General features: G+C 36.5%; 1 protein-coding gene across 6 annotated transcripts in view; it reads left to right on the top strand.

The window, feature by feature from the left end:
• CNKSR2 (connector enhancer of kinase suppressor of Ras 2) overlaps nt 1-13,822 on the top strand; it is a 218,535-nt gene that overhangs the window by 160,409 nt on the left and 44,304 nt on the right. For all 6 annotated transcript variants that reach the window (XM_074858654.1, XM_074858652.1, XM_074858655.1 and 3 more), the window contains 3 exons: nt 2,301-2,372; nt 8,242-8,309; nt 13,569-13,669. In XM_074858654.1, coding sequence (XP_074714755.1) covers nt 2,301-2,372; nt 8,242-8,309; nt 13,569-13,669 — 241 coding nt within the window. The remainder of the gene's footprint in view (nt 1-2,300; nt 2,373-8,241; nt 8,310-13,568; nt 13,670-13,822) is intronic.

The following is a 13,822-nucleotide window of genomic DNA, read 5'->3' as shown; positions in this document are numbered from 1 at the left end:
AATAGAAAAAGTGGAACAAAGGACAATGTTTTCCCTTAAAACAGTGACATAATGGACTTCATTACAATGGCTTTACCATGAATCACAGGGCTGGACTAGAGCAAAATAAATTAAGAGCAAGAAGGCTGCTTGGCTGCTTCTGACACTTTATTTTCCTAGTTTTCCTTTCTTCTTTTGTTTCCTTTCTGTTTTGGAAGGTATTTTTGTTTGTTTGTTGGAAGTTGGAGTGTGTGTGTATATGACACATTTAAGCTCAATAAAGAGCTTTAAGCATAGTAGAGACCATCCAAATAAAAAAGTCCCCTAGTTCATGGTCAGGCATCAATCTTTAATGTAACTCCAAATGAGTTAGCATCATCTCAAAGTTTGCGGACGCAGTGTATCAGTCCCGAGGCAGAGTGAAAAAAATGACACTGATTTGCTGTATTTTTGAGGTATGACCTAAAGGTCTCAAATAACTTTTCTTCTCACCTAGCTGTGTGCGCTGCTGTCCAGATTTGTGCCATTGCACAAATCTGTTTCTTATTTAGATGAAAATTCAAGCATATGTAGCAGTGTGACAGACGCTTGCTCCTGCAGAGGTATTTTTAGAGTCATTTTTGTTGAAAACTTTTTGCCTTACCTTCTAATGGTTTTTACTATTCTTTTAAGTTTATCAAGACTGTGGAATCACTGAAATTTGTACTGAAAAGCAAATGATACGATTTGTAGTACATACAGTTCTAAAGAACACACTGGCCTTGTATCATCAGTTGATCTACATGTCTCTTCAGGATGAACTTTACTCTTCATGATGGTCTCAAAGGGCAGAAAATGAAAACTGTATTTAAAAAAAAAGATAACTCAGCTTGGGCTTATTGTCCTGTGTCCTTGGGATACATTGCTGAAGTGCTTAATTTTTTTCTGTTTTTGTCGGGGCTAAAGTCAGTTGACATTTCTCAGAATTGCACCCTGCTTAAATTGGTTTTTTGGTTGATTTGGTATCTACTGGGTAGTAGAACATAAAATGTGGCTATTAGAATTCCTTGCTTGGGTGGCAGATAAAGAAAAGAAAATAATCCAGACAACAGATGCTGTAACAATTTTAAGAAGTCAAGTTTTGGGTCTCAGTAACTTGATGATGTCTTTCTAAACTGAGCAGAGTCACTGTACATCTGCTTTCACTTGCATAACATTGTGTCACACTCTAATGCATCAGAGGAATTCTTTTTGTCTCGATTTTACATTACCTTCACTAGCAGTAACCTTCCTGGATATCAATTTCATATCCCTGGTTTCTTAAAACCTATTTTCATATATTTACATATATGTACACACACAGACATATACATTGAAAATTGCAAGCATGATACACATGAAGAACATCATTAGCATTTTTCTGAGACACAATCAATTAGAGAGAGTGCGAATTATTTTATTTTAATATAGATTTTAAAAATTCATTGTGTATCAGAAAAATGTTGATGATGTTCATGTATCATGTTTTTAGTTTTCTTTATTTTCTTTGGGACTGTTACACATTTTTGCCCTTATTTTAAGAGGGACCTTCAGGCTTTTCTCAAAAATGATTCTTCTGTACTGTGAATTATTAATTACTTTTAGATGCATTTCCTGGATCTTCAAGTACTTCACCATAAATCTTTATCCAACATAGTTAAAAAATTCTTTCTACTAATTTATTTCGTATTATGTATGAAATACAGTCATTCTCTCAGCCCAGTCATGTTGATTACTTTGATGGAAAGAAAAGATGAGATGTAATTACCATTGCTTAGAATGACCTCAAGAATACCATGTTAATTTATAACAGCTTTTTGGAAGTCAATCAGAGCATCACTTTTTTCTGTTTGAAACACAGTCATTAGAGCTAAAGGTAATGTCAAGGTCACTGGGATGTAAGAATCACTAGGACTGAGAGTTTTTCTGTTGTATCAAAGAAATTGTCCAGTCAATTTTCTGTTCAGAAAAAATTGACACCTCTAGGTATATCAGCAAAATTACCTAATACATAAAATTATATTCTTAACTGGTTAACTTTATCCAAATACACTACACTGCAAGTGATTGTTGAACAATATTTATGCACATATGAATCAAGCATTATTTAGAAAGGGGTGGTTGAAGAGCACTTGTTGAAATCTGGCACAATCCTAAAAGTTGTATGTTTATATGCTTATTGGGGGCATCCAACAACTCAGGAAATCTGAACTCATCTCATTCCTTGGTGACCACACTATCTTATATTTTTTTTAAAAAGAGTTGTGCCATTATATTTTTATAATTATGTTTTTTCTCTACAGTGCATTCAAAGCCTGCCATCCTAAGATCAAAAGTTTTTATTTTGCTGCTGAACATCTAGATGATATGAACAGGTAAGAAAATCTAGGAGAGTTCAAGTAACTGTTCCGTAAATGTGACGCTTCTTGAAGCTAGTGATAACACAGTGATAGTAAATTACATGTTAATCTAAAAAGTTAAGTTTAATAGCTGAAAAAGTAAGTGCAGAGTAGCATTGTTTTCTGAGTGGCTGCATGTGAAGGGAATGAGAAGTTGGAGAAAGATTTAAAGCAGTCACTGATCTTTCTTCTGCCAGTCTTGAAAAAGGAGGTAGAGATTACTGAGAAAGAATTTTGCATATTCTCTCTACTGCCATGAATTTAACATACGTGTTGAAGTGAAATTTTGGTTGTGTTGAATTTCGTGGGGAAAATTTCAGCAACTCAAAAGAACAAGTACTTAAGTCTTAGTTCTTTGGGTACTGAGTTTTACTGTATCTGTTTTAGGCCACATGTGTGAGTGTTTCAGAAAAATGGTTGAGACTTCAGCACAAAATAAACACAGTTCCTCTTAATTCATTTGAATGGTAAATTAAAAACATGGATCTTATGTCTATTCAAATATCTGCTGTTTTATTTCATTTATTTTCACAGCATAAACTGAAATTAATTCAGTTCAAAATAACATGCCATTTTCATCATATGACAGAGGACACACACACAAAAATCTATTATTGCAACCTGAGAATTGTTCTATCTTAGATAATGTCTGTGGACATCCTCGCTGAGCAAAATTGCTTTTAAAACAAACAAAAAAAAAAAGATGAAACTCATCCATAGAACTGTTAGTAAGTGCTATAATCATGGTTTAATCTCTTCCGTGTGTACTAGATTCAGCTACCTGGCAGAGCCACCTTCAGGGTACTGCCAGTTCTTTACTGATAATATTTGCCTGGAGAAGTATGCCGGTACTTTACTATGCTTGCTTTCATTTAGAAACAGCTGTCTGTTAACATTTTTTCAAAAGTTCATGCATGACTAAGGCTCACTTCAAAAGTCTTACTTAAAACCTTTTTATTTGTTTCTAAAATTTTAGGCTTGCCTTTCATTGATAAATCTGTCAAACCAGTCACTCAAAATGCAATTTACAAACAGAATAATGGCATGGTCTATTTGGCATATCCTGAACTACAGCAATAGATAAATCATTTCTGTCAACAGGTCCTCAGTCAGTATGACAAGGCACCTTGTTTCTAAGGATAACATTTTTTATAACTGTTAGTAATCACAAAGCAGCAGCAAATATGCATCAATTCTTTAAAAATATATTGCACAGTCTAAAAACCAAGAACTGAAAGATTTTTAACTTCCCAGCACAAGTAGTCTTTTTATGATATTTGTAAATAAGTGCTTATTAATTCATTTAGAATGAGCTTGACCAATTTTTTATCTGAGTTATACACATGTAAATTTAAAGGAACTCTGTCAAGCTCTGTGGAATTACTTGAAATTCATACATCTGAGTTGCCATCAGAGTCTCCCCAAATAGTTTTATTTTTTCTCTTTGTTTAATGTATTAGAACAAGTAGTTCACTTTCACAGACATTGAATTAACTCTATATATTGCAAAAAAAAAAAGTGGGCTACTGAAAAATAATCTTTCAAATGCAGAGATAATAAAATACTTACTGTCTAAAATAATTTTGTAGCCTAGTGAAGTCAAACACAGAATCAAATTATTAAGTTAAATTAAGACTGGTTTGATCAATTTCTGGGGTTTTTTTGTTAGGTTTCTGACATACATTTTAATTATGTTTCATGCAGTCATTTCAGTTCTGTTTATACTTGAAGCAGAAGAAACGAAAGTAGAAAACTGCTAAGGCACAGTATAACTAAAAGTTCAAAATGGTTCAATTTCTTCATCCCTTGTATAAAATGATTCAGTTGGTTTTTTTAAAAAAAAAAGTGTATGCAGGATATGAAGTCTTTGTGTGTATCTACTCACATAAAATGGGTGTTTTAATCTTGGGTAACTGCCACTATTCAAATCTTCTTACGACTTTCATGGCTGTGCCACACCAATATGCTGGTAAGGAGTCTGAAGAACTGAATTTCATTGTTGTGGGATCTGAAGTGCCTTTCATCTGCATGGCTGCACCATCAAGTGTTCTTTATACCCATATAACATGCTTAGTCTGGGTGAGAAGGACAAAATATCCTTTATTGATGCAAAGTACTGTTTTGCTAGTGTAAGTGTATAGTCATAGAAACATCTTGCTTGGAAATTCATTGTTATACCCATTCCAAGAATATTGAGATGTAGAAGGCAGTCAATATATTTCTACTTGGTAATACTATACATAACTTTATTTTGATTTTCGATGGTAACTGTGCCTGCTGCTTTATGGACTGTTTGTTCTTTACTCAAAAATTGTGATCGTCAGCTCAGACACAAATGCTTCATCTTCAGGATTGGCCAGCTTAAATACTTAAAATACTCTTATTCTTCCTTTTTATTCCAAACTGTCCATTTTTAAAGTGATGACATATACGGCTGCCAAAATTATACCTTCTAGGCAGGGAAATACAGTCAATAACTTCATGTGAAATATTTGTTTGAGAACTTCTTTGACCTGCTGTAACTGAGCTGTCTTCTTTCTCTTTTATTGACATAGAGTTTTCTTCCTTAGTGCAGTTCTATGATCAAGAGGAAAGACAACAAGTCAGCTTGTAGTATTAGTGCATGAGAATATCTCTGGAAGGTTTCAGTGAACAAGGCCTCTAAAAATTCTCCTGTATTATCCACAGGCCTCTTCATTCCAGTTAAATTGCAGTTGGGTACTTATAGACACTGTAAGGTATCCATATTCCCATAGAGCAAGTTCATCCTATATCCTCGAGCTTTATGATTAAGGGCAATTTAACACCCTGCTTTGACTAAAAGCATTGCATCTACCTGGGGCATGAGATAAGATAGAAAAATGTTTCCTACTCTTCTATAAGAGTGTCAGTACTGTGCATTCTTCTTTACAGAAGTTATAGGTCTACAGAAAGATAGGGTTTTTTGAATCCTGATCTATGAGTTATAAAATTGTTTTAACTAAATACTGACAAGAAATGTATGTGCTATTCTTGGGGGGAAAAAAGAAAAAAAGAAAACATAGATGATTGCTGCAACTACTAGTGCTACTGTATTTCTTGTAATACCTAATGAATAGATTTTATAATTCTCACAAGAAAATTAAAGCTGCATTTGCAGTAAGGAAGGAATATTTTCTTGGCGTCTTGTCCTCTAAAAGTTACAGTGGCTGCCAGGACACAGCACACCACAGGGAAGAAAGATTTAAATCTTCCCATGTCCTAGGGCTTTTAATATTCATAGTAAGGAATATTGTATAACTGTACACTTGGAACTTTTATCCCCAGTGCATTGTAAAGTGGGCATGTTTTACTCCTCTTCCATTTTGCTGGAGATCTTAACATTTCCCTGTGATACAAGCCCAGTCCATTGGATTTCTTACACTATTCTAACTTCAATGAACCATAACTGTAGCCATGCTTTATTAAAATAATACTAATTCTCTAACCATACCCATTCTAACTATATCTGAAGAAGCTTTAGCAGCCACATATCAGAAGATATGCAGAAGTTGTCAATACCATTCTTATAGTTTCTGAACTAGCAAACTGCTCAAAAGCCGTGGGTTGTTAATGGTTTACAACCACATCAGTACCTTCTCATTCACCCTACAGGCATTGCAGGTGATATTCCAAACCATGACACAGATCATGACCTGCAGAAAATCATTAAATGTGAAGTCAGTCTACTGTCTCTTTCTGACTGGTACACATTTCCTGGGTTCCCATTAGATTATACTTTTCAGGAAATAACATTTTTCTGGAAAGAATCATCTCCCATAGCTGTAAGCAGTATCAATTGACTGTCAATTAAGTGTTTGTTAATTTAATTGGTTACCTCAGTCTCATGCACACTTAACACAAAATGCTATCTCATATTTAGGACAGAATGAAGTTTTCAAACAGGAGAACCTTTATAGGGGTATCATCTAATACTTTGTGGTCAGCAGCCCTATCCAAAGGGGTTTAGTTCCCTGCTGGCTGCTCTAGGGGGTGGTAAGCCATGAGCTAAATTGGGAACGTGAAATCCAAAATAGGCAAGAGACAAGCAAAGGGACACCTCCACTGTCTGCCATGCCATTTGACAGAGCAGGCACTTGTCTTTTTGTGCTCCTTTTACCCTCTGGATACAGACAAGTCTGTGGCCTTTGCTGGTCTCTTGGCAGCACAGGACTGGAGTGCTTTGGGTGAGGTTCCTGCCTCAGTGATTCTGATTTGGGCAGGCAGAGCTGTCGAGACAACTGAGCTTTATTCCCCAAAGAAAGCCTTCACATATCAGAAATACAGGCCTAAAAGATAGTTTTGCAGTGGGTCACCTTTCTGCTGTGAAGATGTAAAATCATTGTCTGAGACATGATTTGTTGGGTTTCTATTCCTATGGGCCAGTTTTTTTTATAAAAAAGTTGTGGCACTTTCTAACAATTACAACTGAAATTTTAAGTCTCTTCTTCAGCTTCCTTATTCTTCTGGCAGAAATTTTGATTGTATGCTAACATGAAGTATTCTGTAATCACTTCAGGAGTAAATCTCTAGCTTTCTTCCCAATGTACAGTGATTTATGGACCATTAACATGATTCACAGATCATACATGCGATCACCATTTGTGGAAGAACAGTGATGGGAGTTAATTTTGAGGAGAGCAACTGTATTGCCTGCTTACCCTGGACTGAAATGTCTTGAAGACTGGCATGCAGGAGTAATTACAAAGGTGTATTCCTTGCTGAGACAATACTACATCCAGTTTCCATGCATACAGTATGCAAATGAAACCCACCAGGCACAGTCTTCTCAAACAGAGGTTTCACATTCCTGAAGAAAACGCAAACTTGACTTCAGTTGTCCTTCTGTATACCCTAGCAGTAAAATTGCAAGCCAGTAGGTTGGCAAACCAGGCCTGTCTATGGGATGTCAATCCTGACTATGGGATGACTAGAGCAAGTAATTCCAGGTTTACCATGGAATGGACAGCCACAGGAGATTGTCATGGTGGTTTAAAGCATCATTGACGGAGGACTTGATTTAGTGTAAGCATTTGGATAATGAATATATTGAAAGGCCCATGGGGGAAGAGGGCAGGTTGAAGCACTGCTACAGGCAGTTGAGTACGCTTGGCAATGACAGCCCTGCTAGAAGAGAATAGCAAGTTTGGGTGGTTTTTTTTTAGTTTGTGCATCTTATGGAAGCATTTTTTCAAGTCTAAGTTGAGGTTAAAGCCTTAGATGTGAATTGCATTGAGGCAACTGTCTTTTCTCCCCCTGCTTCTCTGACATGAACACAAAAGTGAATTCTGATATGCCTCCTTCTCTTTGTACTTGGCACTGTAGGTAAGCTCTAAAACACATAATGGCATAGTTAAACCTCACTGTCTGTTTGGGAGTGAACCTTTCTTTTTATTGCTGGTTTCTGCTCTGTTCCTCTACTAAATTGCCAATTCGACCTTAAAATATTGCTTAAATCTCTGAAAAGTGGTGTTTATTCTTAAGAAATCAGTACAGCAGGAGTATTGGTGTGATGGCATATCTGTGAGCAGCAGACTTTATAGCTCTTTGATTATCTCCAAATACTTTATTTTACAAATGTTTGACATCATACATGGTTTTCCATTTGAAATAAAACCTTTGCTGTGAAAACAATTTGTTCAACAGCAAAATCATAGATATTTGGAGACTCCCTGAGTAAAAGTATCAAAGAAAACAGCTGTCTAATGTGAAAAATAACATTGTCCTGAATCTCCTTCAGATGCTCATAACTTTGTTTTTTATAGAAATGCACCCAAAAATTAAGAGGCTAGATCAGTATCACTGCTTTTTTTTAATATTATTTCAGATGGCTAAACAGAATTAACATGCTTGCTGCTGGCTATGCAGAAAGAGAGAGGATCAAACAAGAGCAAGGTAATGTGTTGTTATTTTAGTTTCTTCTGTCCGTTCTTATCACAAGTTCATCTGTTTTTTTTTTCCCTGCTGTGTATCAGGCCTCATTCTTGTCATCTGAAAACAATTTATATATGGGTGTTACTGTTGTTGCTTTGGAGAATTCCTCTTCTCTTGGGGGTTTTGATTAGCTCCTTCAGATTCCGGTCCACAGACACCGGATTATTTCTGAAAAGGCCGCAGAAGGTAGCTAAAAGCAGCAAATGTACTGCCACTAAGCTCCGGTACATGGTATGAAGGAGTCTGTGTCCCCTGTCAGAAGAAATCTAAGAATTGGCAAACTAAAAAAATTTTCTGAACATTGCATTTGGTGTTTGAATTCACAAGGGGCAGGAATGCATGAAATTGGTCTCAGGAACAAAACCATTCTTCTAAAGCCTGTTGGATTTCCCCTAAAGACTTTATTTGTAAGGCCATTTAATTTTTGTGATTTCTGCTGGTTTTGCTATATTGAGGTGTGTGCTAAAGCCCTGTTGGCATTTCATTTGGAGTTGCAAGTTTACAGTATTTTATATCTGTTTATTTTTAATGTTTATTTTTAATGTCTAATATTTCATGGATTTGAAAAAGAGGCATATATAAAATAATGAGTTGCTTTCTTTAGTTTGCTGCAATAGAAATCTTGTTTGCAGACAGGAAAAAGAAAGGGTCAGTCCTCAATTGTGTTGGGGAGGTTGTTTCCTAGAATTGCCAGTGACATGGATCCACAGATGTGTTCCTATGCAACCAGCTGTTTTGGCAAACAGCTGGCTATTGAATCCATGCTCTTCTTTACACATGTACCTGGCAGCAGGCACCAAAAACTCTGGTGGTCATGATGATCCAGAGCTTATCCAGATACCTGTCTGCCTGCTGCCCACTGAGTCAAAACCTGACTTTTTAATTCTGTGGTTCTGCAGTTTTCATCAGTATGGTTCTGTCTTTTGGCCCAAAAAGCTTATAGCTTGGGACTTCAGCAGCAACATATTTAATTTAGTCTATACTTTACAAAGACTGTATTTCTAACCATTTTTCAGGGAGAGATTGTGTTCAGAAGGCTATCACTAGGCTTCAGAGTTTGCCACATGGTGTCCTCCTTGCCCTCCAAAGTCATGGTTCTGTACCAACCTTTGTGACAACAGCCTTAGCCCTGACCTTCTGGTCTGATACCCTGAGGAGGAAGATGTGCATGGTCTGTCTCTCTGCAATATGTTGCTGCGGTGCTGTTTTCCTAGGAGACACTGTGCAAAAAACCTCCTTTCCCCAGTGAGAAGCAAGGGTGATTTCATCAGCCAGGTAGAAACATCAAGAGAGTAGGATATTCTGTAGTGGTAGAAGATTAAAAGACAATATCAGAAAGTTATGTCTGCCTTGATTCATACCCTGATTGTCTCATCACAGAGCATCCCTAGCCTGGGATTGAAGAGCAGTGGCTTACAGCATACTGCTGTAATTTAGTGGTAGTAGCGTGCGTGGGAAGGTTTTTGGGTGATCTGTCGTTCTTGCACATAACTAGGTTGTACCTGCTGTTGCCTCATATCTAATCATGTCTTCCAGTAAGTGCAGCTGCTTATCCTGAGAGTGTTGCCTACACCCTGTTTTAGTCTGGTATGGTCCATGGCATGTCATGTCATTCGTAACACCAGGTGCTCCACATTCACACAGCCCAGGATAGCAGCACCATGCTCACGGTTCCTCCAGTCATGTCCTCAGTGCCTCACCAGATTTCAAAATCAGTTTGGAAATCTGTACTCCCCAGGCAGCACTACAGTAACCAGTTTGGAGGGACCGGTATATCATCTGTCACTGCTTGAAGAGGCTGTGAACAAACTCTGAATCTTGGAGTCCTCTAGGAAATCCTCTGTTTTAGTATTCAAAGCCAAATTCAAACTTGTATTGACAGCAGGTTGGCACTGGAATTACAATAACATGTGGGACAGTAAGGAAGAAGGTGTATGAACAATTATGCTAACACTGTCCAAGTACACAATTCTAGACATGATACACCTTTCAAAATACAGGTGGATGTGGAGAAATATTTTTGTTACCAAGTAATCACTGAGTAATAAAATAGCAGATGATCCAGGTCCTAGACATGAGATCATGTGCATTCAGGACTCATGATACCTATTATTAAAATGTCTCCCTATTGAAGATAATCAGTGAGACCCCACTTACTATGGAAGTTATATGCCAGGCATTATATGCCAGGCACAGATGGAGCTCTTTACTACCACTGTGTAACACCATTCACTTAAATTGATTTATCATATACAGGTAGGTAAAACTATATCCTCTTTGTGTTGCTTTATTGTGTTCAATGTGGGAATCAGTATCACATTCCCTCCTCGATGCTGTACAGTGTTTTTATGCCTCTGGTGATTATCCTTGGCTCCCAGCACAAGGGCTATTAAACAGCTCAGTAGTGTCCCTAATTAGCAGAGGCATCAAGTTAGCAAAGTAGAACCTCTCTATCACTTCAAGCATTTTTGCAATTATAAAAATTGTGAAGCTGGAATTTTCTATATTCAGTAACTGTACCAATTGTTATCTACATATTTGATTTTACAAAAGGTCTTTTACTTCTGTTCAGTTCAGCCCTTTGCAGCAAAACTTTATAATACCTGTGAAACAATTCAACAGTAGTTGTCAAACCTGTTTCAATTAAGAGTTGAATGGTTCTGAATCTAAAGTGCATAAATATATTTCAAGTGCTTCAGATATGCACGAATCACCAAACTGTGGGTGTACTGCTGAATAAAATGTCACATTCTGTACAGAACAGTTTTATAAAAATACCATCAACTTTCCATATTAAATACAGTGAATGGTAACAATATGGCAAGGGACTTCCTTGGATGGAGAAGTTATGTACTTTCCAGTCGTATAAAATCAGAGAAAAAAAATACTAGCTTATATAAATAGAAAATATTTAATTGGCGAATGGCAGGTCAGCGTTAGTTTATAATTAATATATGCAGTCTATTGCTCATTCAGAAGGCTTTCAAGATATGTCTGATGCATTGAGCTTGTCTGTCACTGAATTGGACAGAATCTGCAGGCAGAAATACAGCAACTGTTTGATAGCATTATACACATTTTAGATAAACTCTAATGAGTCAGTTGCCAAAAGCAAAACATTTTTAAAAATTGGTTGGAGGGTGTTTTCACACACTTCATGTGGAAGTTGACCTCTGTGACTGCAGAATTTTTCTAGACAAGATGTAGGTTGCCAACAGAATTCCCTGTCTGAAGTAAGGTGTGCAAAAGCCTGAACATAAAGTGTTTTATTGTGTGTGGATCTGACAGCAAGAACGTCTTTGTATTTTTAGCCAAAATTGGAACTTGCACTGAGGCTGCTAAATTTTACTTTGAGAATAAACAGTTGAGCTTTAAGTCTACAGAAATGTCACCGAGTGATGCAGTTCTGACAGGCCTCTCACCACACGTTGTGCCATTAGGCTTTGCTGTAATAGGAACAAACATGTTTATATGCCAATATTTTCAGGTGTTTTGAGTTGCTGGAAACAAGTTTTCTTAAAACTAGGAGTGATTTTTAAAAAGAGTTTTCACTGATTTAGTCTTTCATTCACCAAAAGAGACAAAACTGTTTGGAATTTTTTTATTTCATAGTCATGAAAACTTTATTTATGCTATTTAATTATTACACCATTAAAAAAAAAAAATCTCACCTATAAGCTTGCAGAAGGCAAATCAAGAGACTCAGAGTTCAGACAAAGTTGTTACTGCTTGGAAAAATTAAATAGATAGATAAGGCTGTCCCCACCATTACTACAATCTAAAAATATACAAACTTTAAGGGACAGTTGTTTCAAGATGGTGTCATTTAAAGGTAAGGTTTTGTTTTAAGTCTTGAGTAAGATTAGGTACAGTAGATCATTAATCATACAATGCAATAATCATCACAGTAACAAAAAATCATTAAAGCCAAAATTGTATGTTGTGCAAGCTTGGATTTTTGGTTTAGATCATTTATGAAGCAACAATCAATCCTCTTCTCCTAAGTCATGCAGTTCATTGAACCCTTACTAGGTGAAGTGAAAATTGCCTGTGATTAGTCTGTGAATAGTCTGAACTAAAGTGTCCTGTTGTGCAATCATTTACCCAAATACTAGAAGGTAATACAGTCGAGACAAAGTGACAGCAGAAATGTTTACCTAAGTATTACAATGTGTAGAAATGTTAAAGTTACCCTTCTTGAGCTGAGTTGGCAGTTAAGTAGTTTTCTTTTGTAAGGAATATTAAAGTCCAGTGTCCATTTACTTAGATGCTGTTCTGCTTCAGAAACATTTGCAACAGAATAAGTATAAATTTCCATGTGGTACTTTCTTCCATGTGTTTTCCCCTTTGACCAAGCTACCAAACATATGAAATAGGCTTGGCCAAGACTTGATTTCCTGACAAAATGAAACCTCATATCCCATTAAACTTAGCCCATAAGATCTGCATCCTTTGTACTTTCTCGTCCATCTTTTGAAACTCTGCACTTGAATGTCATTGTCATATTTTTCCTTACCATATCACCTTTATGTTCTTGCATGGATAACAGGGCAGCAGCTGTTTTATGAAGCAGATATATGATATGAAGTTTTTCTGTCTTATCTTAAGTGCAGCTGTTTGTTATTAGAAATTGAATTGAAAAGCTTGGGTAACTGGTAGTATACAATGGAGAAAATGGGTAGAAGAATATCATTGATTATTCATGTGTGCAATAACCCCTACTTGTTTGATTTGCCAGTTGGTATTAATTACATTTGTTAATGTTATTTGCAGTCAGCAACACTTTAGCAAGTTACATTTCTCATCTTTTCTGTTTGAAAACTACTTTCAGTATTTTCCAGCCAATATATATCCAATCACAATTATTTTTATAACTGTATAAATATCAGATTGATACTTGCATCAGGAGTATTCTGTACACTCTATTTAGAAGGAGTGTACAAGAATTAAATTTGTGGCTCATTTGCACGTTGGTGTTTAATATCTCTGCAGTGGGGCATTAGACTTAGTATACCCTGTAATGTTTTGAATTTTCACTCTTCAGATTAAAACAATTCCAAATTACAGCAGCTAACATTTACAGAGTCAGGATTCACTAGTATTTAACTCAGTAATACCAAAGATGGAGTTTCCAGGTGCTTTTGTGAACGCAAGTCTCTGATACACAAACGTATCAAAATGTGTTGGTAGTTTTTGATCTGATCTGTATATAACTTGTAGATTATTGGAGTGAGAGTGATAAGGAGGAAGCTGACACTCCATCAACACCCAAACAAGACAGCCCACCACCCCCGTACGACACATACCCACGGCCTCCTTCGGTAAGTCACCTGCAGCTGTCTAGAATGACTACATAAATTGTCACTTTTACCTGCTCTCCTGTTCAAAAGCATGTGCATGTGCACATTAGGGCACTCTCCAGTGTATTTTTTGAGTCAGTACTTGACTTAAGGCAGTTGTTAAGTAACATGCAT

This window comes from Strix uralensis, chromosome 2 (genome assembly GCF_047716275.1).
Source record: "Strix uralensis isolate ZFMK-TIS-50842 chromosome 2, bStrUra1, whole genome shotgun sequence".
Lineage (NCBI taxonomy): Eukaryota > Metazoa > Chordata > Aves > Strigiformes > Strigidae > Strix > Strix uralensis.
Note: the sequence above shows the minus strand (reverse complement) of the source record. Positions and strands in the feature narration are given on the sequence as shown.